General features: G+C 45.8%; 1 protein-coding gene and 1 long non-coding RNA gene across 2 annotated transcripts in view; one reads left to right on the top strand and one right to left on the bottom strand.

Moving 5' to 3' along the window:
* LOC142498779 (uncharacterized) overlaps positions 1–27,398 on the bottom strand; it is an 80,513-nt gene that overhangs the window by 52,051 nt on the left and 1,064 nt on the right. The window lies entirely within an intron of this gene.
* On the top strand, positions 398–26,196 carry ACADL (acyl-CoA dehydrogenase long chain). Its single transcript, XM_075607197.1, has 11 exons — positions 398–589; positions 3,364–3,534; positions 12,180–12,317; positions 15,918–16,082; positions 17,939–18,005; positions 19,099–19,263; positions 20,245–20,346; positions 20,859–20,972; positions 23,891–24,018; positions 25,047–25,133; positions 25,935–26,196. Exons 1-11 carry the CDS (start codon positions 474–476, stop codon positions 26,026–26,028), a joined length of 1,347 nt encoding a protein of 448 aa, XP_075463312.1. The 5' UTR covers positions 398–473; the 3' UTR covers positions 26,029–26,196.

Here is a 27,398-nt window from a genome sequence, read left to right as displayed (position 1 = left end):
ACGTTCTTCCTACCAACCAATTAGACTGTAAGCTCTTCAGAGCAGGGACACCTTTTCCTAAATGTTACTTCTACGTCTGAAGCACTTCTTCCCATTATGTGTTATTTGTATTATTTGTTATTTATATGATTGTCATGTGTATTACTGCAGTGGAGCCTATGTACATTAATGACGCTATATAAATAAAGACATACATACATACATACAAACATACATACATAGTACTGCGAGTAAATAGTTAATTTAATTAGCCTTGTTGTCAATCAAAGAAGCAGTGTAGGGAGGCTGCCTGAGCTTCCACAGAAAGCCACTAGTGGGCGACTATTGTGTCTAGCAAAGGAAACAGGCGGTGCACAGTTAGGGCTAAAAGGCATCAGTCTCCTCCTCCTCCCTTTCTCTTTTTTTCCCCTCTTCCTGCCTTGCCTTACATACACCCTGTCACTGTTGCAGCTTTTAACAGAGCAATCTCCACCATGGCTACCAGGCTGCAGCTCCTAAGGAAAACAGCCAAACACCTTAAACGCATCTCTTCCAAGCATGTCCCTTGTGCTTCTGCAGGGACCCCTGTGTGGACTGGAGTACAAGTCAGGTGAGTCCCTGTTCCTTGTGTGGATCTCATCTCATGCATCAGAAATAGCTTATTTTCCTCTTGCCCACTGATTATAGTGCGGGGTCCCCCTCCACAGTTCCAAAAAATATCTTTCAATTCAGCAGATAACAAGCAGGACACCTTCACCACAATTCACAAGAAGAGAAAGAAGGAAAACTTTAAGCAATGTATTTACAACTCCTTGCATCCACGTCCATGTCTCTTTGTACACAGTGCTGGAGGGGTAATCTATGCTTGAACACATTGCTGTTATCCATATGTCCTAAGCTTACATGTTCCTTTTTTTTGCCTCAACTTTCAAATGCCTAATATTGGTTACTGATATTTGTTGGGTTTAATGGGTTGTTATTGGGGTTAATTTTTTAGTGTTTTGCAAGCAAAAGTAAGTGTGCTATCATCTGTGAACTGGAGTTAATGGTTGATTTAAGGGCCTCAAGTATTTAAGACTATATGTACTGTAGGCTTCCATAAGCCATCAAACACCAATGCTACATTGTTGATTCCCCCCCCCCCCCTTGTAATTAAACATCTGAGTTTAAAAGGCACGACAAAGTAAACTTTAAAAAATAAAATGTCAAATAACTACAGCAAGGGGGTCAGGGCACACTTAAGCTGCTTGGGGCCCAAACACATTTCACATTCTGTTTTTATATCTTGCTCTGTCACTGCTCTGACCTTTGTCCCACTTCTGCTGACATTGAGAGTGCCACATAGGGGAAGGCGGACAAGCTTGCTGCCGAATGGGCAGGAATGAAACTTCAGAGGATTGTGTTGGCACCTAAGCAAGAATACTGATGAACAAAATGCCCTGTGGCTGCCCCACACAATGTCCCGTATAATCTAAACTGATCAAGGATGGGTGTAACTAAGGTAGTCGTGAAACATTCACATGGAAAGGACAAAACCCTGCGCAGTGGACATCCTCCTAATAATAGACTCAAAATAATATCCAATAAAATGTTATCAAAACTCAATATAAAACCATAATTTAAAAAAAAACCTAACTGAGTGAGTCCATTATTTTGGAGGTTTTCCTTGAGTGCATTGCATAGGGTTCTGTTCTTTCCATGTGTGGCCCCTAAGCATGTCCTGCTCTTCTTCATTTAATTTGTTTTTACAATGATTTGATAAAATCTCTAGGTTCTGGAGAGAGCTCCATTTTAACCTCCCGGACAGAATGGAACACCAGATTTTACAAATAAACCCCGTTGGAAAGGGCAAAAAGAGATCTTTTAAAGTAAGTTTAAACTAAACAAGAAAATGAATTAAATGACGATCAGCGCAGATTGCTGCTTTAAAGCAGATCATGTTAAAATGGGAATTAACATGCTAATTTGTACGGTAAACAAAGTAATACTTTGCATTTCCTACCTCCCACAACCGATCGTGATCAACATGGCAATAGTGCCAAGCTGCAGATCAGCTCAAATGTTGATTTGGTGTGGTGTCTAAGGCCTTTGACATGGTGCAGGGAGCGGCGCTGGGCAGCGCTGACGCTCACCTGCTCACGCAGGAGATTTTTCTTGTCCCTGCATGAGCGTCAGCGAGCGCGCTTGTGTGCAGGGCGGGAGGCGGGGCTTGGGCGTCACGGCGCCGACGTCACGGACTGCCATTGGCTTCTGGCAGTCACGTGACAGGCCCTGCGCTTGCATGAGCGGCAAAATTTAAACTTGCCTGTCTCCTGCATTTCCACACGCCTCGGCACGCGTGCGGAAGCGCCCTCTAAAGCCGCGCTGATAGGGATAATGTTTCCCTTCAGCGCGGCTCAGCGCGGTCTTTTTGACCATGTCCAAGGCCTAACACACTATATATAGCCCAGTGTTTTATTATAATGTATCTTTCATGTTACAATATCTTAAAGCTGCAGACCAAACAATATCCTACGTGTTTTTTTTTTTTAAATCAGTTCTGTACTATGAGAAAATACATTTTTTTAAAAATAACTCTGAAATACATTTTTAATGTATTATAATGTAACAGCCTTTTTCGTTTCTATAGCAACCATTTACAAAGTCACATCCCCTTCCTCTTCTAAAACAGGCTGTGGCACACCCCTTTTTGAGTCCTGCCCTCTCTCTAGCAGTGCACCAATTGTATCTAGTTACTGCCTGGTCATATGATCATTTCCACAGAACTTTGCATCTTTGGGCCTCTTCTGCTGCACTGACAGCCATTTAGTGAATCCACAAGCTGAATCTTGATCGATCGGCAACTTCGCTAATTACTTAATCACTGTGTGGATTTTATTGATGCACATATTAAAGTGGGAAAAAAACAGCGGTTTGGACTGCTTTAATTTTCTTTAAAGCTATCACACACAGCAGGCGTGCCCTTTGTTTGGAGCGTCTTGTAGGTCAATTTATTTAACTATTTCTGGAATCGATAATTACTTTGGCACTCAAGAGGGGGAACCCGTTAGGTCTTCACAGCTCTGTACACTATAATTGAATCTATAAAGAAGTCCCCTATAAGATACCCCCAACCTGCAAGGAATATACACTTCTTCAGGACAAATGTTTATGACAACATTGAACTATAGTTGGTATTTCAACAAATAAATACAAGGTCATTTACAAGCCTGCAGTTTTCTCCAAATATTCTTATTTGAGGTTCTGATTTTTCTGAATGTGCCCAGCATTGCTACAGAGTGATGGTAAGATTCCCGGTAACGGATACAATTCTGACTTCTGATAAGCGTACTTTTTTTGATAATCTTTAGATCTTGAACAGACCTTCACCAAGTGTCTTTCCAGGTATCAGCACAGCCAGCCCCGGGCCAGCGATGAGGCGTTCCGTCAAGAGACGTCCCATGCCAAGACCTTGATGGACATCGGCACGAGACGCATCTTCTCCGGTGACCATGACATCTTCAGGCAGAGTGCCAGGAGATTCTTCCAACAGGAAGTAGTCCCTCACCACACACAGTAAGTAACGTGTGGACTGGTGGTTACCTTTCTTAATACCCCACTGCTCACTAATGGCATGGCTGGGATTTCTCCACAGACTACGTTGAATTTGATCATTAATACCTGATTTATTTGCGGGTGACATTTTTTTCCCTCTGCCCCACCCCCATATCTTTTTTATTTTTTCCTTTTTGTTTTAAACAATCACATTTACTGTACACCATAGTCCATGAACAGTATGCCTGCTGCAACAATGCACTTTGACCCTCCTGAGGTTAAAGCCCAGAACGTGAATGCTGTTTTTTATCACCTGTATCCCCGTGACAGGGTCTCAAGGTGCGGTTAAGTGATTAGTTTACTCAACAATGGCTAAAGGTTCTTTGCTCCTAGGGTAGGGTTTTCCAGTCTGTTATTCATTATTATAGGCTAAAGCTGTAAAATTCCGGGCATATTACTGAAATCCCTGCTCGCTGGTTAAAATTCCAGGCATTATTCTTTCAGTAATGCCCGGAATTTTTGGCAGCTTCAATGTTTCTATTTCCAGCCAATCAGCTTTTCCTTTTGTCAGAACAGCTCTGAGACAGGGCAGGGGATTGGCCAGGAAGCAGCAGCAGGCAGTGACTCCTCCCCCTCCCTCTGTGAACACAACTTCATTTTGAGTTGAGGAGAGAGTGTGTAGCTGCAAAGTAAGTGGCTGTCTGCAGTTTGTAGCTTGTGTGTGTGTGTGTAGTGCTGCAGTGTGTGTAGTGCTGCAGTGTGTGTAGTGCTGCAGTGTGTGTAGTGCTGCAGTGTGTGCAGTGTGTGTAGTGCTGCAGTGTGTGTAGTGCTGCAGTGTGTGTAGTGCTGCAGTGTGTGTAGTGCTGCAGTGTGTGTAGTGCTGCAGTGTGTGTAGTGCTGCAGTGTGTGTAGTGCTGCAGTGTGTGTAGTGCTGCAGTGTGTGTAGCGCTGCAGTGTGTGTGTGTAGCGCTGCAGTGTGTGTGTGTAGCGCTGCAGTGTGTGTGCGTGTGTGTGTGTGTAGCGCTGCAGTGTGTGTGTAGCGCTGCAGTGTGTGTGTAGCGCTGCAGTGTGTATGTAGCGCTGCAGTGTGTGTGTGTAGCGCTGCAGTGTGTGTGTGTAGCGCTGCAGTGTGTGTGTGTAGCGCTGCAGTGTGTGTGTGTAGCGCTGCAGTGTGTGTGTGTAGCGCTGCAGTGTGTGTGTGTAGCGCTGCAGTGTGTGTGTGTAGCGCTGCAGTGTGTGTGTGTAGCGCTGCAGTGTGTGTGTGTAGCGCTGCAGTGTGTGTGTGTAGCGCTGCAGTGTGTGTGTGTAGCGCTGCAGTGTGTGTGTAGCGCTGCAGTGTGTGTGTGTAGCGCTGCAGTGTGTGTGTGTGTGTAGCGCTGCAGTGTGTGTGTGTGTGTAGCGCTGCAGTGTGTCTGTGTGTGTGTAGCGCTGCAGTGCGTGTGTAGCGCTGCAGTGCGTGTGTAGCGCTGCAGTGCGTGTGTGTAACGCTGCAGTGCGTGTGTGTAGCGCTGCAGTGCGTGTGTGTAGCGCTGCAGTGCGTGTGTGTAGCGCTGCAGTGCGTGTGTGTAGCGCTGCAGTGCGTGTGTGTAGCGCTGCAGTGCGTGTGTGTAGCGCTGCAGTGCGTGTGTGTAGCGCTGCAGTGCGTGTGTGTAGCGCTGCAGTGCGTGTGTGTAGCGCTGCAGTGCGTGTGTGTAGCGCTGCAGTGCGTGTGTGTAGCGCTGCAGTGCGTGTGTGTAGCGCTGCAGTGCGTCTGTGTAGCGCTGCAGTGCGTGTGTGTAGCGCTGCAGTGCGTCTGTGTAGCGCTGCAGTGCGTCTGTGTAGCGCTGCAGTGCGTCTGTGTAGCGCTGCAGTGCGTGTGTGTAGCGCTGCAGTGCGTCTGTGTAGCGCTGCAGTGCGTCTGTGTGTGTGTAGCGCTGCAGTGCGTCTGTGTGTGTGTAGCGCTGCAGTGCGTCTGTGTGTGTGTAGCGCTGCAGTGCGTCTGTGTGTGTGTAGCGCTGCAGTGCGTCTGTGTGTGTAGCGCTGCAGTGCGTCTGTGTGTGTGTAGCGCTGCAGTGCGTCTGTGTGTGTGTAGCGCTGCAGTGCGTCTGTGTGTGTGTAGCGCTGCAGTGTGTCTGTGTGTGTAGCGCTGCAGTGTGTCTGTGTGTGTGTAGCGCGGCAGTGTGTGTGTGTGTGTGTGTGTAGCGCGGCAGTGTGTGTGTGTGTGTGTGTGTAGCGCGGCAGTGTGTGTGTGTGTGTGTCTGTAGCGCGGCAGTGTGTGTGTGTGTGTGTGTGTCTGTAGCGCGGCAGTGTGTGTGTGTGTGTGTGTCTGTAGCGCGGCAGTGTGTGTGTGTGTGTCTGTAGCGCGGCAGTGTGTGTGTGTGTGTCTGTAGCGCGGCAGTGTGTGTGTGTCTGTAGCGCGGCAGTGTGTGTGTGTGTGTGTCTGTAGCGCGGCAGTGTGTGTGTGTAGCGCGGCAGTGTGTGTGTGTCTGTAGCGCGGCAGTGTGTGTGTGTCTGTAGCGCGGCAGTGTGTGTCTGTAGCGCGGCTGTGTGTTTGTGTGTGTGTCTGTAGCGCGGCAGTGTGTGTGTGTCTGTAGCGCGGCAGTGTGTGTGTGTCTGTAGCGCGGCAGTGTGTGTGTGACTGTAGCACGGCAGTGTGTGTGTGTGACTGTAGCGCGGCAGTGTGTCTGTAGCGCGGCAGTGTGTGTGTAGCGCGGCAGTGTGTGTAGCGCGGCAGTGTGTGTAGCGCGGCAGTGTTTGTAGCGCGGCAGTGTGTGTGTGTGTGTGTAGCGCTGCAGTGTGTGTGTGTGTGTTTAGCGCTGCAGTGTGTGTGTAGCGCTGCAGTGTGTGTGTGTAGTGCTGCAGTGTGTGTGTGTAGCGCTGCAGTGTGTGTGTGTAGCGCTGCAGTGTGTGTGTGTAGCGCTGCAGTGTGTGTAGCTGCAGTGTGTGTGTGTAGCTGCAGTGTGTGTGTGTGTGTAGCTGCAGTGTGTGTGTGTGTAGCGCTGCAGTGTGTGTGTGTGTAGCGCTGCAGTGTGTGTGTGTGTAGCGCTGCAGTGTGTGTGTGTGTGTAGCGCTGCAGTGTGTGTGTGTGTAGCGCTGCAGTGTGTGTGTGTGTAGCGCCGCAGTGTGTGTGTGTGTGTAGCGCTGCAGTGTGTGTGTGTGTAGCGCTGCAGTGTGTGTGTGTGTGTGTGTGTGTGTGTGTGTGTAGCGCTGCAGTGTGTGTGTGTGTGTGTAGCGCTGCAGTGTGTGTGTGTGTGTGTGTGGCGCTGCAGTGTGTGTGTGTGTGTGTGGCGCTGCAGTGTGTGTGTGTGTGGCGCTGTAGTGTGTGTGTGTGTGGCGCTGTAGTGTGTGTGTGTGTAGCGCTGTAGTGTGTGTGTGTAGCGCTGTAGTGTGTGTGTGTAGCGCTGTAGTGTATGTGTGTAGCGCTGTAGTGTGTGTGTGTGTGTAGCGCTATAGTGTGTGTGTGTAGCGCTGCAGTGTGTCTGTGTGTGTGTAGCGCTGCAGTGTGTCTGTGTGTGTGTAGCGCTGCAGTGTGTCTGTGTGTGTGTAGCGCTGCAGTGTGTCTGTGTGTGTGTAGCGCGGCAGTGTGTCTGTGTGTGTGTAGCGCGGCAGTGTGTGTGTGTGTGTGTGTAGCGCGGCAGTGTGTGTGTGTGTGTGTCTGTAGCGCGGCAGTGTGTGTGTGTGTGTGTGTGTGTCTGTAGCGCGGCAGTGTGTGTGTGTGTGTGTGTGTGTGTGTGTGTGTGTCTGTAGCGCGGCAGTGTGTGTGTGTGTGTCTGTAGCGCGGCAGTGTGTGTGTCTGTAGCGCGGCAGTGTGTGTGTGTCTGTAGCGCGGCAGTGTGTGTGTGTGTGTGTGTGTGTGTGTGTGTGTCTGTAGCGCGGCAGTGTGTGTGTGTGTGTGTGTGTAGCGCGGCAGTGTGTGTGTGTCTGTAGCGCGGCAGTGTGTGTCTGTAGCGCGGCTGTGTGTTTGTGTGTGTGTCTGTAGCGCGGCAGTGTGTGTGTGTGTGTCTGTAGCGCGGCAGTGTGTGTGTGTGTCTGTAGCGCGGCAGTGTGTGTGTGACTGTAGCACGGCAGTGTGTGTGTGTGACTGTAGCGCGGCAGTGTGTCTGTAGCGCGGCAGTGTGTCTGTAGCGCGGCAGTGTGTGTAGCGCGGCAGTGTGTGTAGCGCGGCAGTGTGTGTAGCGCGGCAGTGTGTGTGTGTGTAGCGCGGCAGTGTGTGTGTGTGTGTGTTTAGCGCTGCAGTGTGTGTGTAGCGCTGCAGTGTGTGTGTGTAGTGCTGCAGTGTGTGTGTGTAGTGCTGCAGTGTGTGTGTGTAGCGCTGCAGTGTGTGTGTGTAGCGCTGCAGTGTGTGTGTGTAGCGCTGCAGTGTGTGTGTGTAGCGCTGCAGTGTTTGTAGCTGCAGTGTTTGTAGCTGCAGTGTGTGTGTAGCTGCAGTGTGTGTGTGTGTAGCTGCAGTGTGTGTGTGTGTAGCTGCAGTGTGTGTGTGTGTAGCTGCAGTGTGTGTGTGTGTGTAGCGCTGCAGTGTGTGTGTGTGTAGCGCTGCAGTGTGTGTGTGTGTAGCGCTGCAGTGTGTGTGTGTGTAGCGCTGCAGTGTGTGTGTGTAGCGCCGCAGTGTGTGTGTGTGTAGCGCCGCAGTGTGTGTGTGTGTGTGTAGCGCTGCAGTGTGTGTGTGTGTGTGTGTGTGTGTGTGTGTGTGTGTAGCGCTGCAGTGTGTGTGTGTGTGTGTGTGTAGCACTGCAGTGTGTGTGTGTGTGTGTGTGTGGCGCTGCAGTGTGTGTGTGTGTGTGTGGCGCTGCAGTGTGTGTGTGTGTGGCGCTGTAGTGTGTGTGTGTGTGGCGCTGTAGTGTGTGTGTGTGTGGCGCTGTAGTGTGTGTGTGTGTGTGGCGTTGTAGTGTGTGTGTGTGTGGCGCTGTAGTGTGTGTGTGTGTAGCGCTGTAGTGTGTGTGTGTAGCGCTGTAGTGTGTGTGTGTAGCGCTGTAGTGTGTGTGTGTAGCGCTGTAGTGTATGTGTGTAGCGCTGTAGTGTGTGTGTGTGTAGCGCTATAGTGTGTGTGTGTAGCGCTGTAGTGTGTGTGTGTAGCGCTGTAGTGTGTGTGTGTGTAGCGCTGTAGTGTGTGTGTGTAGCGCTGTAGTGTGTGTGTGTAGCGCTGTAGTGTGTGTGTGTAGCGCTGTAGTGTGTGTGTGTGTAGCGCTGTAGTGTGTGTGTGTAGCGCTGTAGTGTGTGTGTGTGTAGCGCTATAGTGTGTGTGTGTAGCGCTGCAGTGTGTCTGTGTGTAGCGCTGCAGTGTGTGTGTGTGTAGCGCTGCAGTGTGTGTGTGTGTAGCGCTGCAGTGTGTGTGTGTAGCGCCGCAGTGTGTGTGTGTGTGTGTAGCGCCGCAGTGTGTGTGTGTGTGTGTAGCGCTGCAGTGTGTGTGTGTGTGTGTGTGTGTGTGTGTGTGTAGCGCTGCAGTGTGTGTGTGTGTGTGTGTGTGTAGCACTGCAGTGTGTGTGTGTGTGTGTGTGGCGCTGCAGTGTGTGTGTGTGTGTGTGGCGCTGTAGTGTGTGTGTGTGTGGCGCTGTAGTGTGTGTGTGTGTGGCGCTGTAGTGTGTGTGTGTGTGGCGCTGTAGTGTGTGTGTGTGTAGCGCTGTAGTGTGTGTGTGTAGCGCTGTAGTGTGTGTGTGTAGCGCTGTAGTGTATGTGTGTAGCGCTGTAGTGTGTGTGTGTGTAGCGCTATAGTGTGTGTGTGTAGCGCTGTAGTGTGTGTGTGTAGCGCTGTAGTGTGTGTGTGTGTAGCGCTGTAGTGTGTGTGTGTAGCGCTGTAGTGTGTGTGTGTAGCGCTGTAGTGTGTGTGTGTGTAGCGCTGTAGTGTGTGTGTGTAGCGCTGTAGTGTGTGTGTGTAGCGCTGTAGTGTGTGTGTGTAGCGCTGTAGTGTGTATGTAGCACTGTAGTGTGTGTGTGTGTGTAGCGCTGCAGTGTGTGTGTGTGTAGCACTGCAGTGTGTGTGTGTGTGTGTGTGTGTGTGTGTGTGTGTGTACACAGAGGGGGCGGCAGTGTGTGGATATAGATAGCTGCAGTGTAAGTGTATAGAAGTGCTTTAATATATTTATCATTTTATTTTAATTAAAACAATCTACAGGCATACCCCGGTTTAAGGACACTCGCAAGTAAGGACATATCGCCCAATACGCAAATGGCAGCTCGCGCATGCGCCTGTCAGCACGTCCTGAACAGCAATACCGACTCCCTTCATGTACCAAAGCTGTGCGCAAGCGGGGAGACTATAGAGCCTGTTACAGATGCGTTATTTACATCAGTTACGCACGTATATGATGATTGCAGTACAGTACATGCATCGATAAGTGGGAAACAGTAGTGCTTCACTTTAAGTACATTTTTGCTTTACATACATGCTTCGGTCCCATTGCGTCCGTTAATGCGGGGTATGCCTGTATATAACTATACAAAAGTGTCTATTATTTATGAAAAATGCCTACATTTAGCCTATAATAGTAATAATCCCCTCAGAACAGGGCATTACTGGCCAATTATGCCCTGGCTGGGTTAAAGTCCCACGGCTTCGCCTCCGGCCTTCAACTCTTCCAGCCAGTGCATTATTGGCCAGTAATGCCCTGTTCTTTGGGGATTATTACTTAATCACATCCCTTAGGTCAAGGGTGCGCAGACTTTTTGTTGTTGTTTGTTTGCGCCCCCTGCCTGCTCTTCTCCTCTCTCCCCCACACCCCCCCCACACACACCTTTTATCCGCGTTGTCGTGGCGACACGTCACCAGAAGCCCCCGGCATTTTATTTGAATGTTATGGGGAAGAGCGCAGGGCCTCTGTAAGCACCGCACCCTCCTCCCCTCTCCCAGAAAATGTTGCGCCCCCAGCCCCCCAGTTTGTGCACCCCTGCCTTAGGTCACTATTCATTATGCTGCCATGTCAAGCTGGAGAAGGGATCAACAATGTTCAAACAAAGGAGACCAAAATCTCAAGCACGGGGAAGTGAATTAACAGCATATTCAATGGAGGTAGTTGATGAGCAGGAGTTAAGGGAGCTTTAGTTTTAGACTGAGTGGTTAAGTGTGTGATGAAAGGATTTGTCACGGCCCTGGATATTGCATGCTTATTAACCTTTGCTGCTGTACCTGCATTTTATGAGTTTAATCCATTCTGACTCTACATAGATTAATCACTGTGTATGTAGGTGCATTAACTTCTAAACACAAGCAATGAGGTGCATTGCATAGAGCAGCAAAATTACTAAATGCTTAGTTTAATTTTACTTATGTCTCTAACGCAGGGGAGCACAAACTTTTTGTGCTGCGCTTCCTGCTGCGCCTCCTGTGCCCCCCCAGGCCCTGATTATCATTGAGTTTTTTTTTTCTGGGAATAGCCAGAAAGCAATGAGTATAGGATTTAACCCTTCCATTCAAAGAGCTATATGGTAATCACCAGGGCTTGAAAAATGCGGTTGCCCGGGGCGACTGCATTGTGGCCGCTGTCGACTGCTTACCAGTGTCCCTCGGTCTTCTCCGTCTTGATCTTTAAAATCATGTTTTTCTCCTGCAGCACTATTCAAAATGGCCGTGCAGCATCATATGACGCTGTGTTGCCATAGTAACGGGACGTTGTGCGACATCACGCGGTGCCACGAGACGTCACAGCGTCCCTTTGCCATGGTCATGGCCGCGCTGTCATTTTGAATAGTGCGGCAGGAGAAAAACAACATGATTTTAAAGGCGACAAGACAGCAGAAGGCCGGGAGACGCCGTCAGGACCCCGCAACCGCACCCCGCCGCAGGTAAGTGTCGGGAGGGGGGCGAGTGACTTTTTTGTGGGGGACGAGTGGGTTTTGGCCCAGTTTGTCGGGCCCTGGTAATCACTCTTGTATGTACATATGCAATCATATAAATATCTGAAACACACTATAGTTTGTGATTAAAGTGATATGTTTGTGTGAACTAATATGGTATATAATGTAACAATTACTGTATTAAGTATGTGTTTACAATAATGTACATCCATACATACCTCAACAATATTCATTAATATTTCATTTTGATGTACAATTAAAATGAAGGACACGACAAATAATGGAAACAAAATAAGTGTTAATGTAACATCTCATTATTTGCATTGGCTTTTGATCACGCACATGAGAAATGCGTTCTTAGTGTATGCATTAATAACAGCGTTCAAGTTTGACCAATGCGCATGTGCAGTGTATTTCAAAACACGCCTCCGACATGAAGGTCCCCGTTACTAGTGCTGGTACTTTGACGACTGGACATTCATTTTTTTTTTTTGCGTCTCGCTAGCTTTGTGGATCCCCGTTAAGAAGACTAAAAATAACATCCATTCCCAATTTCGGAAACGTCACGTTTTTAGTGCAAAAGCGGTGGACTTCTGTGGATCTACCCCATAGAAGGGAGAAAAAAAACCATATCGCTTTGGGGGGAGGCGTTAAGACGCTGGTTCGAAATCCTATGTGCCAGATGAATGATTTGAAAAATGAACTATCTGTGTTATTGCTAAATACAAGTGTATGCAGATGATCTCTGACTACAAGACTATTCTGTTTTAATTCATGTGGAGGTTTTACAAAAGTTTCCACTTTTTTCCCCCCCTTAACCCTTTCATTGTTTGTGCCCGAAGCAATGAGATGCAGTCGCTTCTCACAGTGAAGGTTTTATTGTCTGTTTGTACTTGTAGATGGGAGAAAGACGGACAGGTGAGTCGGGAAGTCTGGGAGAAGGCCGGACAGCAAGGGCTTCTGGGCACCAGTATTCCAGAAGAACATGGTGGCATTGGTGGTGATATTCTGTCATCTGCCATTGTGTGGGAGGAACAGTAAGTAATAGAAAACCTTATTTTTTTGGTCACATTAAAACAACTGTAATCTATACATTCTGCAAACAATTATTTGGGTGATTAGAATTGAGTTTTAGACGTGCACTTTTGCTGCTTTCATCTCTTGCACATTACCATGTATATCTTTATTTAGCGCCCAGTGTACTCGGCACTTTACAAAGACTGCAGTAACTGCTAACACCTTGGTAAAATGTCCTTAAACCCTGTCTTCAACTGACTCTGCAGTGAAAATGTTTAGTAAATTCAACTGCTAACACCTTGGTAGGACAACAGTCTGATTAGACATACAGTACCATTTGTTTTAATGTGCCTCATGTTAACTGAGCTGTCTAGGTAGAACTTAATTCAGTCAGGTGACTTGTTAAACATGTATAACTAGAGACACACACTGGGGGAGCAGCCTGCATGTAAAGCGTGGGAGGCGGGACCAGGCTCCGTGCAGCAGCTAGAAGAGCTGCGGGTACGCGCGCGCTCTGTAATGAGAGCGGGGGAGCGCGCATGGGCAAGAACAGTGGCCACGGCAGCAGGTAAGGAGGGAACACGCTGCAAAGGACGTGTTTCCCCGATTCCTTACAAAGTACCCTCGCGAGTAAGGACATATCGCCTAATAGGCAAATGCCAGCTCGCGCATGCGTCTGTCAGCACGTCCTGAATAGCTCCCTACCTGTACCGAAGCTGTGCGCATGCGGGGAGACTATAGAGCCTGTTACAAATGCGTTATTTACATCAGTTATGCACGTATATGACGATTGCAGTACAGTACATGCATCGATAAGTGGGGAAAAGGTAGTGCTTCACTTTAAGTACATTTTCGCTTTACATACATGCTCCGGTCCCATTGTGTACGTTAATGTGGGGTATGCCTGTATTGCTGCCATGCCGCTGCTACTATTTATATTTGCTCTGACTTCATTTCTTTTCAAAACACGCGTTTCTTTCTACCAGCCTCGTTAGGTCTTTCTCTATTCATATGTCTCGATCTCTCCTTGCTTCGCCACTTCTCAGTTCCTTTCTTACCTGCGCCCTCTGACACTACACAGCTATACTCCCTGCACTAAAACATGCCCCTACAAATCATCCTCACACATTCTTTCTTTCCATGCTTCTCCTCCTTGCTTCTGGGGATATCTTTCCCAATCGTGGTACCTGCTTTATTTCTACATGTCCTCGCCTCCCACATGCAACCTCTACTCCTTCTGGTGTCAACCCCTCCAACCTCATACCCATCCCCTGCCACCCTCCCTCCTCTCTCCCTTTCTCCTGTGCCCTTTGGAATGCTCGCTCCCTTTCTAACAAGTTCCTCTCTGTGCATTACTTTTTTTTCTCCGTCTCTCTGCTCCTTTTTGCTATAACTGAGACTTGGCTCACTCAGTCTGGCTCTGCATTGGAAGCTGCCCTCTCTTATGGTGGCCTTTCTTTCTCCCACACCGCACCCTAATGGCAAGGGTGGAGGCGTGGGGCTCCTGCTCTCCTCTCTCTGCCATTACAGAACCCTTTCTCCCTCTCTTGCCTTTCCATCCTTTGAGGCTCACACTGTCCAGCTTTTCTCACCTCTCCCTATCCATGTGGCGGTAATCTATCTCCCACCTACCTCTACTCAGCCCCTTCTGCCTTTCTCTCTCACTTTGAATCCTGGCTCTCTTTCTTTCTCTCCTCAGACTCCTCTGTTCTTCTCCTTGGGGACTTCAACTGCCACATTGATGACCCCTCTCTCCCTTGGGCTTCCCGCTTTCTCTCTCTAACCTCTTCTTTTGAGCTTCAACAGTGGACTGAAGCTAGCACCCACAAGGATGGCCACTACCTAGACCTGGTTTTCACTAAAAACCTCACTCTGATTTCTCCATTTCCCCCTTACCTCTCTCTGACCATCACCTCATCTCATTTTCTCTCTCTCACTTCTCCTCTTCTCCACCTCCATCTACCCCTTATTTCTACAGAGACCTGCGCTCTATTAACCTACCAGATTTGATTCCACTTACGCTCCTCCCTCTCTCAGCTCTGTTCCAGACCCTGATAACCTGGCCAGGAACTACAACTTTGCCCTATCCTCTCCCTCGATCTACATGCTTTCTCTCTGTCATTCTCGCTCTTCTAACCCGAGACACGGACTACATTTTCACACTCTTGCAGTCTTCCTTCACTACAAATTTATGCTATCCTGATTCAACTCTGCCCTCTCTCAGGCTAAACAAACCTACTTTTCTTCACTAATCAACACGCACAAGTCTAACCCACGCAGACTCTTCTCTGTCTTCGACTCCCTACTCAGACCACCCTTTGCTGTCTGTTCTTCCTCCATCTCACCGCAGGACTTTGCTGACTATTTCAAGGAAAAGGTGGAATCCATACGTCAGGATATTCCCTCTATATCCTCTCATCCTACACCGCTTCCTATCTCTCCTCCTGCCTTCCTCGAGTATTTACGCTGTCAGAGGAGGATGTGTGTTGCTGATCTCCTCTTCTCCCTCTACCACGTGCCTGCCCTCTTGGTCCAATTCCCTCCCATCTCCTAAAAACTCTTGTTCCTACTAGAATCCCTACGCTCACACACATTTTTAACTTATCTCTCTACTCTGGTACCTTTCCCTCCTCCTTCAAACATTAACAGTTATACCATTACTCAAAAACAGTAAGCTTGACCCTACCTGTCTTTCTAACTATCGTCCTGTCTCCCTCCAGCCTTTTGCTTCTAAATTCCTTGAACGTCTTGTATTCTCTCGCTTGCTCCATTTTCTCACCACCTATTCTCTCCTAGACTCTCTACAATTTGGCTTCCGCACTGCTCACTCCATTGAAGCAGTCCTCACTAAAATAACTAATAACTAATGACCTCCATGCTGCCAAAAACAGAGGTCATTCCACTATGCTAATATTACTTGACCTTTTTGCAGCATTTGATACTGTGGACCACCCTCTACTCCTTCACATTCTCCATACTCTTGGTATTTGTAACAAAGATCTATCCTGGATCTCATCCTACCTCTCCCATCGTACTTTGTGTCTCTCTTGCGAACACCTCCTTTATGTCTGCAGCACTTCTTCCCATTATGTGTTATTTGTATTACTTGTTCTTTATATGATTGTCACATGTATTACTGCTGTGAAGCGCTATTTATTTATAAAATGTGTTACCAGGATGTAATACATTGAGAGTTACCGCTCGTTTTCAAGTATGTCCCAGGGCTATGTACATTAATGGAGCTATATATATACACACACACACACACACACACACACACACACACACACACACACACACACACACACACACACACACACACACACACACACACACACACACACACACACACACACACACACACACTTATAATAGAATAAGTGCCACAGTCAGACAATAGGAATGGAACTCCCTGCCCCGGAGAGCTTACAATCTATGTGTATATGAATCATTTCATTTTTGTAATGGTGCACAGTGGCCTTTCTGACATCTTTAAAAAAAATCATTACGACACATCAGCGGTTTATCATTGTTGGGGATACTGGCAATTTCCTGCTGTGTCTGTGTGTCTGTCTGTGTCTGTGTGTATTACAAAATGAAGATTTTCTTCTTTTCTCCAGGATGTATGTGAACTGCACAGGCCCGGGATTCAGTCTTCACTCCGACATAGTGATGCCTTATATCTCAAGATACGGGAGCAAGAGCCAGGTGCAGCGATACATTCCCGACATGAGTGCAGGCAAATGCATTGGGGCCATTGCTATGACGGAGCCAGGGGCTGGCAGGTAAAACACACACCACAAACAGTGCAAAGGCACATGCATTCCTTTCAGCTATATCAATATTGCATATGTGGACTTCTATTATGCTAGCCTATTCAGCATCATTTACAGAGTATAGTGCACAGGGCCAAGCAAACTTGAGTCCAATTTGGCAAGATGATGATGTAATCGTTCGTGTTGAGGTCTTTTCTGTGGCAAGTAAAATATTTCCCTAACGAGTTTTCTGTTTTTGAGATGTGAAGTTGAGAAACGTTGACAATCTGCAAACACTAAGGCCCAGCTCTACAACAGAGGTGCTAATCTTTAGCACGCCTCGCTTCCCATTCATAAGAATGCAAGTGAAGGCGTGCTAAAGATTAGCTCCCATTTGTGGCTCTGGGCCGAAGAGTAGCTGAATAGATGCAGCCCATCAAGTGGAAAATGGCTTTAGTCATGAGCAGGGTCGCAGACAGATTGCCCAGGACTAGAGTTACGTCCGGCCCCCATGTCACGGGAGACCGGGAGTTTATTAACACCTTTTATACCGGGATCATTTGATTGAGCAAGACAAAGCAGTAAAATTAAATTGTAATTTATTCCACGATTAGACATACACCCAATTTGCACTGAAAACACATTTACTGGGAACGGGGCTAACGAAATAAATCTTCCTTGGAACGAAATGTTAACAACCGACATCTGTAGGAGCCCTTTCCAATGACTGGGAGGTACTCACGAAAGTCCTGGAATGCAATTCCAGCCGCGACCGCTACGTCCCTGAAAAGCGGGACTTAAAAAATTACTTGAGTAAAGATCTCTGAAGCCGGCTCGCGTCTTTTTCGTAACTTGAATTTGCCGCTGATGGTTTGACGCTTGGAATCTGAGGTCCTGATTGGCTGCAGGGTTTCTTATAGGTTTTAGAGTCCCATTCAGAAACCACTACAGCCAATCAGCGCATGGGAATTCTGCCAGCCAATCACCGATTTGCCGGTATGCTGAAGCCAGGTGGGTACAAATTTGGATTCTGCTAAGGGGCATGCGCCAACATGCCTCTTAGCATATCGAGCCCACCCGCTGTCCAGGCTCCGCAAAGTCTGGGGAAGGGCAAATGGTCGCCGGATAGCCCTGTGTTAGACCCGGACAGAGGTACTCAGAGATAACTACAGTACTCCTCCTGTGCCAACACCTTGGCATCCCTGAGGCTTTCAACTCCGGGCCCCGAGCACACACAGTGGCGCCAAGCTTGGTAGCCATCTGGTGTCTCAGAATCACGGACTTGGAAATCCCACAGTCACATCTACAATGGTGCAAGCATATACATTTATTAAATAAATCAGGGTAGGATTTTGCCGGAGCACTGTGCTTCAATGTGCCCGAATATCTTGCCTGATTCCCGGGTGCATCTTTGGGGTATCCCATAACTCGGGAACTACATGGCCACAATCTGAAAGAAGTTTCTCCGCAAAACCTACCCTCAAACTCCCAGCCCCGCAATCTCTGCTTGCTAGCACTCCTGGAACGGCAAAAACACAAAAATACTGTATTGTCACATAATTCATACACAGTCTCAGTGATGCATATACGACAGTCCGGTCCAAGAGCTGACAGTCTAGGACCTTTACACACGGATCAGGGGTAACCAAGTGGGCTTAACCTTTTATTATTGAGCTCGGTTACCCCCTCACTGTCACTCCCCCGGGCCGCCAGCACAGTACCGGCCGCCGGGCCCCTCAGAGGCAGAAGACCCGGACGCTTGTCCCTTGTGCCACCCTCCCCTGTCGGCGGCCCAGGTCATGAGCGTGGTAGTAGAGAATGAAATGAAACTGAGTCCGGCTGAAGCTGCCTAAAATAACTGCTTTCTTCCTGTGTGTGTCTTCCAGTGACTTGCAAGGGGTTCGTACTAATGCCAAGAAGGATGGAAGTGACTGGATACTGAATGGCAGTAAGGTGGGGTATTGTTACTGCCACTGTTCCAATAGTCCAAACGTTGGGAGCCCTAACAAGGAAAAGGAAATATCTAATCATGTTATATTAACATTTTCACTGCCAGCAGGACTTGCATTGCTTTGAGTAATCTATTGTTCAGATTACTTAGACACAGACTCTCGCCGAATACGTATCTTTGCATCACACTTCTGAAATGATGAATTTAGCAGGTTTACAGATGAACAATTGTAGTGTTATAGTGCCAACAGCGCTTTTCCAAAAACTGCCATACAGGGGAAATAAAGTAAAAACTATTGGAGTAGAGCAGCAAGTGAATGACATTGGGCAGAGTGAGACCTTGTCCCGAAGAGCTTACAATCAAAGAGGTATATTGGGAGACTTGCAGACACGGTAGGAATTAAAAGTGAATAGACCGCCAGTCCGGGAGGTCAAGGGCATCTGGAGTCCGTACTGTAGGTGCAAACAATCTAATGAGGTACATTTTACAGCTGTGTTTTAAAAAGGGAGTACAGGTGCTTGACAAGTATGGAGTGGGAGAGTTAACTAGGTAGGGAGAGATGTGAGTGGGCTGTAGAGGGTAAACGGTGCCAAGACGAGGCGTACTTCCGTTAAGGGTAAGAAGCAAGTAGAGGTGTAACGAGAGATCGGAGTACAGATCTGTGGGGGTGCAAAGTAGAGCCTCAAAAGGGAAGGATGAGAATTTGATCATTGATACGGAGATGAATAGGAAGCCAGCAGAGATGTCAGAAGCACAGGAGATGGTTTGAATCTCCTAGAATAGCGTCTAGAATAGCAGGCGCTGATTTGAGCAGCGGCATTGTGAATGGATTGTAAAGGACAGAGGTGGGAGGCCAGATAAAAGAATATTGTTTTTAGTGCTGTTAACACAAATTGGTGCTGGGTTGACATTTCTTAATCTGCCAACCTGGATGACGAGAACATCGAGGTCATCTAATGGTTGAACCAAGATAAAGGACCTTTCATACAGAATGCATGACGGGGGAAACGGCCAGCTCTGCTTTTTATTTATTTATTTTTTAATACTGGCAACACAAACACTGTCATTAATTTTTTTTACCACTGTCTTTTGCAGGTATTCATTACTAATGGCTGGATGAGTGATGTGGTGATTGTCGTCGCCGTCACAAACCGCGAGGCCCGCACCCCCGCACATGGAATCAGCCTCTTCCTCGTGGACAATGGCACTAAAGGTTTTGTCAAGGGAGGGAAACTGGAAAAAATTGGGTTGAAGGCGCAGGTAGGTGACGTCTGCGCTACTGACTGCGTGACGTGTCAGTATGTTTTAGGCCAGAGGTGCGCAAACTCGGGGTAGCAATATTTTCCAAGGGGCGCGGCGGTTGCAGAGGGCCTGCTCTCTTCCACAAGGCATTTAAATTAAATGCTGGTGGATCGCGTGAGGCCTATGCAACTTTCCTTACCTTGTCTGCTGCAACGCGTCAAATGACGCCGCAGTCAAGTGACTTCACGTTGCCATGGCAACGTGCCATCACGTGACCCCGCAGTGTCATTTGACGCTGGAGACAAGGTAAGGAGGGGAGCTCGAGCAGAGGGCGAGCAGGGGCAAAAGTTTGCGCACCCCTGTTCTAGGCAGTGAACATTCTGTGGAGAAGTTTAAGAATAACGCTACACCTGAGGATCGACCGTAAGAGGACCTGAGATGAAATACCTTTTCTTATCTTTTAGATGTAGACAGTGTTATTAATGAATTTGATGGACGGTGATGTAGAAACATGTTAGAAAATGTAAATTAGTTCTCGTTTGCTGTTTGTTTGAAAGTATTTTTTATGACATCCTCTGGGTTTTTGTGTGGCATCAGACATTTCAAAAACTGCTGGAAATAGATTAAAAAATAAATAAAAAGTTATTCAATTAAGAGTGAATGAATTATGAAGCTGAATTATACAAGACGTATGTAAAGTTATTTATCCAAGCATAAGATTGTGTGTACTAACATATACCATTTTGAAACTACCTGTAGTTCTAATTTTTTTTTTTTTAAATATTGTAAGATGTTATATTCACCACTAGAATTATACACCATTTGAAATGTCTTTAATTATTTGATAACATCAAAAAGCATATTAAACTTTGCTTCCTGACCAGAATCATGGGATTAAAGCTTATTAAAGTGTTTTTTTTTTTTTTTTACCTATAATAAATATAACACAAATACCTGGTTGTAACCGTTTCCTCAAACATGCTTGTTCTCTTGTTCCAGGACACCGCAGAACTGTTCTTTGAAGATGTCAGGCTTCCGGCTGAAGCTTTATTGGGAGAGGAAAATAGAGGCTTCTACTATTTGATGGCAGAACTTCCCCAGGTGAGTCTACCCAAAAAAAAAAGTTTTTTTAGGTAACAAAACCAGGGCCATTCAATCTTTTGTTAAGTTAACGTGTATTTACACTTCCGTTTGGAGAATCTTTTTAACTAGTGTTTATCCTGTCTGCCGAGAGTGAAGACTGGGGCGATGTTGGAGAACAGAAAGGCGTTTAATTCGTAGAGAATTCTGCCTTACTACTTGCAGATTGGTGTTCCATCTGTTAGGCCTGTACAATAATCATACAACTTGGCATTTAGTTGGGCTCTCGCTTCCCAAATTTCACGATGCACACTCCCGTTGGGTTGGTGTGCTGAAGTTTACTTCCTGCTTCCAAGTTGCCCAAATCAGACATGGCAGTCTGTCAACTTTTCATTTGTAATGTTGTGCTTAATCATGGAATTGGACTCTTGTTTGGTTATGAATACAAGGGGGAACCACTGGTTTGCCTATGGTAAGGTTATGAGGGGAAACTACAAACCACAGTGACACTTCTCCCATCTCTTTCTTTCCAGGAAAGGTTATTGATTGCCGACATGGCCCTTGCCAGCTGTGAGTTCATGTTTGAGGAAACCAGGAACTACGTCACACAGAGGAAGGCATTTGGAAAAACCATTGCGCACTTACAGGTCATTCAGTTGGAGCCCTAACTATCCTGCTGATTACATCACTGCTGGATGCTTGTGTGAGAGGGTTACATATGAACACTGACCGTTTCACATTTTAAGCCACAAATGTGCCAACACTTAGTTTTTGGGGGGTTCAGCAAACTTAGAATAAAGCCTACTTAATTCCTGTTTAGTTGGTGCAAGTGCAGTAAGTAGGGCCAAGTGCAGGCTCACTCATGTAAATGGTATAGCCCAGGGATGGACGATCTTTTGAGTAAAAGTAAAACAAATAATGCAGTGCATATTTTGAGTGCCCAGTAACTTTACTTCTTTTGGCTGTAACCATGACAGCAGATATGACACACGCTACGCAAGAACCTCTTGCGTGATGAGAGCAAAGCAACGCTGGTGGTGGCAGCAATCCTCACCCTCTAAGCTGCTGGTATCGTACCTTACATCCAGCTGTAAAGCATGTGACGCAGTGAGCAAGTCGGATGACCGACTTTTAATGCCACTTGAGTGTCAGTCTGCAGGAGCCTTGGCGATGCTCTGTTTATTTGTTTATTTTTTAGTTATAAAAATGTTTTACCAGGAAGTAATACATTGAGATTTATCTCTCGTTTTCAAGTATGTCCTGGGCATAGAGTTATAACAATACATCTTCTAATAAGTGGAAAGAAACTAGGGCGCTCCAATAAAGCTCACTCTGGAGAGAAACGTATACTCTAATGTGTCTGATATGATATACAGACACACACAGTGGGGCAACGGAAATAAGAGATAATACTGGCCGTCGTAGGTAATGCTGCTTGACCCGAGGAGGTTCGTCCCAGCGATCCTCAGTGGATAGTAGGAAGGAGAGTAGGGGAGCGCAAAAAAAGAAATATGAAAATATAGAAAAAAATGAATAAAAAATATATTAAATAATGAATAATATTAACTAATAAACTAAAAGCAGACAACTGGTATATTATCAGCGTACAGAAAGGCTGGGGATGTGTGAGGGAATGACACACAAACCTAATGGCTATATAGCACAATACTATCCACCCTAGTGTAAGGGGAATAACCAGGGGTGGTGGGGAAATGATAGCTATAAAGTAATAAGGACTCACACGGCCATGAGTGAATCTATGCCATTCAAGGCGTCTTTAGCACTGGTGAACTGGCGTCTCGTCTTTGTACCACTGTACATTCAGCGGGACGAGACGTCAGTTCACCAGTGCTAAAGACACCTTGAATGGCATAGATTCACTCATGGCCGTGTGAGTCCTTATTACTTTATAGCTATCATTTCCCCACCACCCCTGGTTATTCCCCTTACACTAGGGTGGATAGTATTGTGCTATATAGCCATTAGGTTTGTGTGTCATTCCCTCACACATCCCCAGCCTTTCAGTACGCTGATAATATACCAGTTGTCTGCTTTTAGTTTATTAGTTAATATTATTCATTATTTAATATATTTTTTATTCATTTTTTCTATATTTTCATATTTCTTTTTTGCGCTCCCCTACTCTCCTTCCTACATCTTCTAATAAGACAGCTAATGCCAGAGAGAGGCAACATATATACCAGCAAATTTAAGTACAAAAATTAATTTAAAACCTCACCTATATATCTTAATCAATATAAGGATTTCATAAAACACAATATTGTATACATGGGATACATTGTGCACATGGGACTTTTATTTAATTAGCTGTTCTGTGTTTATACAATATTGTGTTTTATGAAATCCTTATATTGATTAAGATATATAGGTTTTAAATAAAATGCTGTACTTAAATTTGCTGTTATATATGTTGCCTTTCTCTGGCATTAGCTGTCTTATTAGAAGATGACTTTTCTCAGGTTGTCTGTGTGCCAGAGTTATTTCCTTTTCCACATTGTTCTTTGGAGCCTGGGATCCCCATTTTTAACACAGGCTGCAAGATAAACTGTTTGCCTTACTGGGCTACCTCTTATCCTATAGATACACTGTTCAGGATCACAGCAGTGCCCCTTTTTTTGTCTCTTATAAACAATACATGGCTACATTAAATGAACAGGGTTATACAGTCAATTCACAGACATTTCATGGTCAGAAAGAGTTAGAAAACTGGGTACAGGGGCTAAAAGGGCTTGTGAATTTCAGATTTGAAATAGAGAAGCTTTAACATCACCAAACTGCTCACACCCTTTCGCTGCACCAAAGGCTGTCCGCCTTTGGGGCGATACAGATGTACACTGAAGGGGTTCAGATTGAATGCAGTTTGTGTAACCATGCTGTGGCAAGCAAATGTCTTGTATGCCACGTTGGCATGGGTGCCACACAGTAAGTTTTTTCCATACGTGGCACAGCCTTTTTTTTATTTTTTTTTGTTAGGAATTAACAAAAAAATTATTTTCTTTGACTTTGTTCAAAAACTTTTTAGAAATGGGGAACATCCACAAAAAAAAAAAAATGTCATACATATACATATTTCAACTAACAGAATTCAAAAAATGAAATCTAATAAGCATGGTGCTAGTGTCAAAGGTGGGGGAACCCCCTCCCCCCTAGACCACCTATTTTATCCACAATATAAAAATACAATGACACAGCACACTCCAAATGCTTGATCAAGAAATGTACAAATGGCTTCCTACCCATGGAAGAGAGGCCCTGACGTTTCGGGGTTCCAACCCGTTCATCAGATGTCCTTATCTGATGAAGGGGCTGGTATTCTAAAAACGTCAGGGCCTCTCTTCCATGGGTTGGATGCCACAGTCCTCCTTTTTTTTTTTTTTTTTTTTTACATTTTGGGTTCTGTCTGTCTTTACTTGGGCACGTATGTCTGTATATTTTTTACATGCAGATCAAACCTTTCTTGATAATGACACTTGCACACCAATGCTTAATCGGTCGTTGTTAGTCTTATTTTATTTTATTCCCCCCCCCCCCCGTTCCTCTTAAGACGGTGCAGCACAAGCTGGCAGAGATGAAAACGCAGATCTGTGTGGGCCGCTCTTTTTTGGACAACTGTCTTCAGCTTCATGCAGAGAAACGCTTGGACTCTTCTACTGCTTCCATGGCAAAATACTGGTATGCATGAGAGGCACTTGTATTGGAGCATAAACAAGCAGGTTATCGCGGGATGCAACATGAGACGCAATATATTTCAACATTGTTCCAATACCATTAGGTATTCCTTGTGTTGGGAAGATTAAACATATCTACCAGTATTCTGACAACAGAAAACCTCATGTCTGAAGTATATTTGTTGTTTAGACTTTCAGCCTACACCTGTGGCGATCCTGTACTGCTGAATCACAGTATTATTCTGAGTAGTGTTGTCAAGCAGAAAATATGTACTTTACTAGCTAATTCTTCTAATTGTTGGACATGATCTCTGACTGATCCTTTAAAGTAAAAGGGCTAAACATCTGCTGAAATTGTAAATTATTAGCCCAGCATTACTGAGCTGACATTAAAGTGGTAAAGCAGTTTCACTGCTGTTCCTGTCTCCATGGTGCCGTCCTTCCAGCCCTTTTAAAAGTTGGGTGTTTGTTTCCACTTGATCTTTCAAAGCATTGTCTACTGAAGGGAAAGTGGATGTTAAAATTCCACTGTGATAGGCATATAAAGCAGAGTTCCATTTAACACTGAAGTATGTCTGCTGACAAATGTGGCAGACACTTTTTGAACTTTATGGGCAAATTCCTGCAATTTGTGATGGTTACTTTAGACTGCCTGGCTGTAGTCACAGAAACCCCAAAAGGTCACTTTCTGGAGTAGGGAGGTGAGATTGCCTCTCCTTTCTTTTGGCTAAACAGGATGCATACTGTATGTTAAGAAAAGTACCAATATATTTATTTAACTGCTGTTTACACTTTTTTTTTTCCATGTATAACTTCTCCAAAATATAACAAATGGTTTAAAAAACAAAACAAATCAAAACGCTGCCAAACCTTGCTGTCTGACTTTTGGTTCTTCCCCAAAATATTACACCCTCTTCACAATGTAATTGAGACTATATAGTGCTTCCCGTTGGATCCAGTGTTGTACAGGTTTTGGGTTCTTGTATTCAAGATGTGCCATGTTTTGAGACGCCCGCTGTTCTTCTGTTGCAGGGCATCTGATCTCCAGAACACGGTTGCCACACAAGGTGTCCAACTTCATGGTGGTTGGGGCTATATGTGGGAATATCCCATTGCAAAGTAAGTGTGAATTCATTTCAGTATCCCCTTTCTAACTGGATCCATTTTCATTATGTTCTTTATCATTTGAATAAAAGCCATACAAGCACTTCATTCCACATATCTTATTCTCTTGCTTTCAAATCTCTGCAATGGTTTGAAGCTAAAACGGAACATTTCTGACTGGAAGCAAATTCTCACTCTCACTGCTTTTGTGTGCAACTGGTGGCCATTTTGCTTCTGGTTGGCTGTAAATTGTAGGAAAGGCAGGACCCTAAAGTGGATCCTGGACCATGTGGCAAGGAAGTGTTGATGCCAAGTAAATAAAAATCCCACTTGTGGTGCATTAGCAGGTCTCAGACAGGTCTGCAACCCTGTCTTTCCCAATTTTTGCTTCACAAACAGTGCTTGCACTGCAGCCAGGGGTTCTGGGTAATGACATGCAAATGAGCACAGTGAGTCACTCTTTACTTCTCATCCATTTTAACATGGACCCCTATAAATGGATGCCTGCTGTATTGCACGGCTTTTCAGCACAGCCTGGGATAAAGACGTGAATAGTAAATTTACTCTCGGACAGCTGATTCGACCTTTTGCGTTTCACCAGTGAAGCTGGTACGTGGGTATAACCAGACATTCAAAAGGTTATGGTGGTAAAAAAAAGTGACACAAACCCTCCTCCGTACAGTAAATAAAGATACCACATCTGGAGCATTTTGTATGTTTCGGACAGGTTTGCGACCCCGTCGTTCCCTGTTATCGCTTAGTAAAAAGATGCCAAGTAAGAAATATATACTTCCCCTGTTTATTTTATTTTTGCAGAGCTTTTGTGGATTCCCGTGTTCAGCCAATCTACGGTGGCACCAATGAGATTATGAAGGAACTTATCGCAAGAGATATTGTAAAAGAAAAGTAATCCTTATTTGTAGAGGGAAAACTGTGCCTGTACCTTACCCTTGAATGTTTTTTGCATTTTTGTTAAGGATTCCAATTATTCATATTGGTCTCATGATTTAGGGGGGGGAGGGGGAGAAAAAGAATGTAATGCTTTATGTAAACCAAAATAAAGTCATTTAATACAATAGTCTATTTACTTTGTTTTTTTTGTTTGGTGTGTTACCTAATGATAGAAGTTTATTCCTCTGACTGACATTTGCAGTCCTTTTTATTTATTAGAGGAGATCACAGCACAAAGAATAACGGTGGAGAAAAGATGGCAAATGCCACAATTAGTGGTGAGAGCGCTGAATAACTTTGGTGTCATAGGTAAATACATTTTGACTGTAGGAATGTTGTAATCAAATGAAAGGCACAGTGGGAAGATTCAGTGATTTGGATCGCGACTGCAGAACTTTTGTGCTCCTACATCTGCATGTTTCATGGATGAGTGTGCATCCAGCATGTTCATTGCTGGTTGGTGATTTTATATTTATATATAGATCAGGATACTTGCCTAGCTTTAGTTACTGGGGGGGGGGGAAACAAACGTTTCTGACTCTCTTTAAGATGGTAAGTGAGCTTTATTACAAAAACAGTTTGCACTTGCTTTAAAAATGACCCATTTATTACCCTGCAGTTTCAGTGTTCTACCTTTTATTTGACCCCATTTGCTGCTAGAAAAAAACACCTAGAGCCTGAAGAAAAGGGGTTCTTCTTAACATCCTTTTACAGATATTTGCCGGTGTGGATTTTCCTATTGGTTAACACTTTTAGAGATGTGTACTGCTTAAAAAAAATAAAATCTCTCCAGATCTGAATTTAATGTTTTATTTTAACCCCTTCAGTGCCCTGCAGACATCATGAAAGGTGGTACCCTGACGGCCCTTATGATACACTGTCCAACAACAGGGTTTGCTCGCTTTTGATGGGGGCGGTTTGGGATCTCGCTGCAAACTAAGGCTGAGCTCAGACAGGCTGGTACACTACCGCGCGTCTGTGCCTCTCTGCTGGGCGATGTGTGCTCATCCCCAGCAGACAGAATGATGCGATTGGAGGCGGGACATTAAAAAACAAAAAAAAAGACTGTGTGTTTGTGATTGGCTGGCGAAGTACACGTAACGCGGCTGCCGCTTGAAATTACAACTTCATTTGTCTTCAAGTGCAGCGGCGTCAACGCTGTGCTTCGCCGCTGGGTGTCGTTTTCAGTTTGAAAAACTCCCACCCACCAAAGCAAAAGAGTGGCGAACGTGCGCGCGCTTATCCTGTCTGAACTCACCTGAAAGGGGGTGGGGAAAGTACGAGGCCATGGAGGTGCTTGGGCACCTGGGTTAATTTGACCAAATCCAC

The sequence above is a fragment of the Ascaphus truei genome, chromosome 7 (genome assembly GCF_040206685.1).
Source record: "Ascaphus truei isolate aAscTru1 chromosome 7, aAscTru1.hap1, whole genome shotgun sequence".
Taxonomy (NCBI): domain Eukaryota; kingdom Metazoa; phylum Chordata; class Amphibia; order Anura; family Ascaphidae; genus Ascaphus; species Ascaphus truei.
The sequence above is the reverse complement of the archived record's forward strand: the minus strand, read 5'-3'. Positions and strand labels throughout refer to the sequence as shown.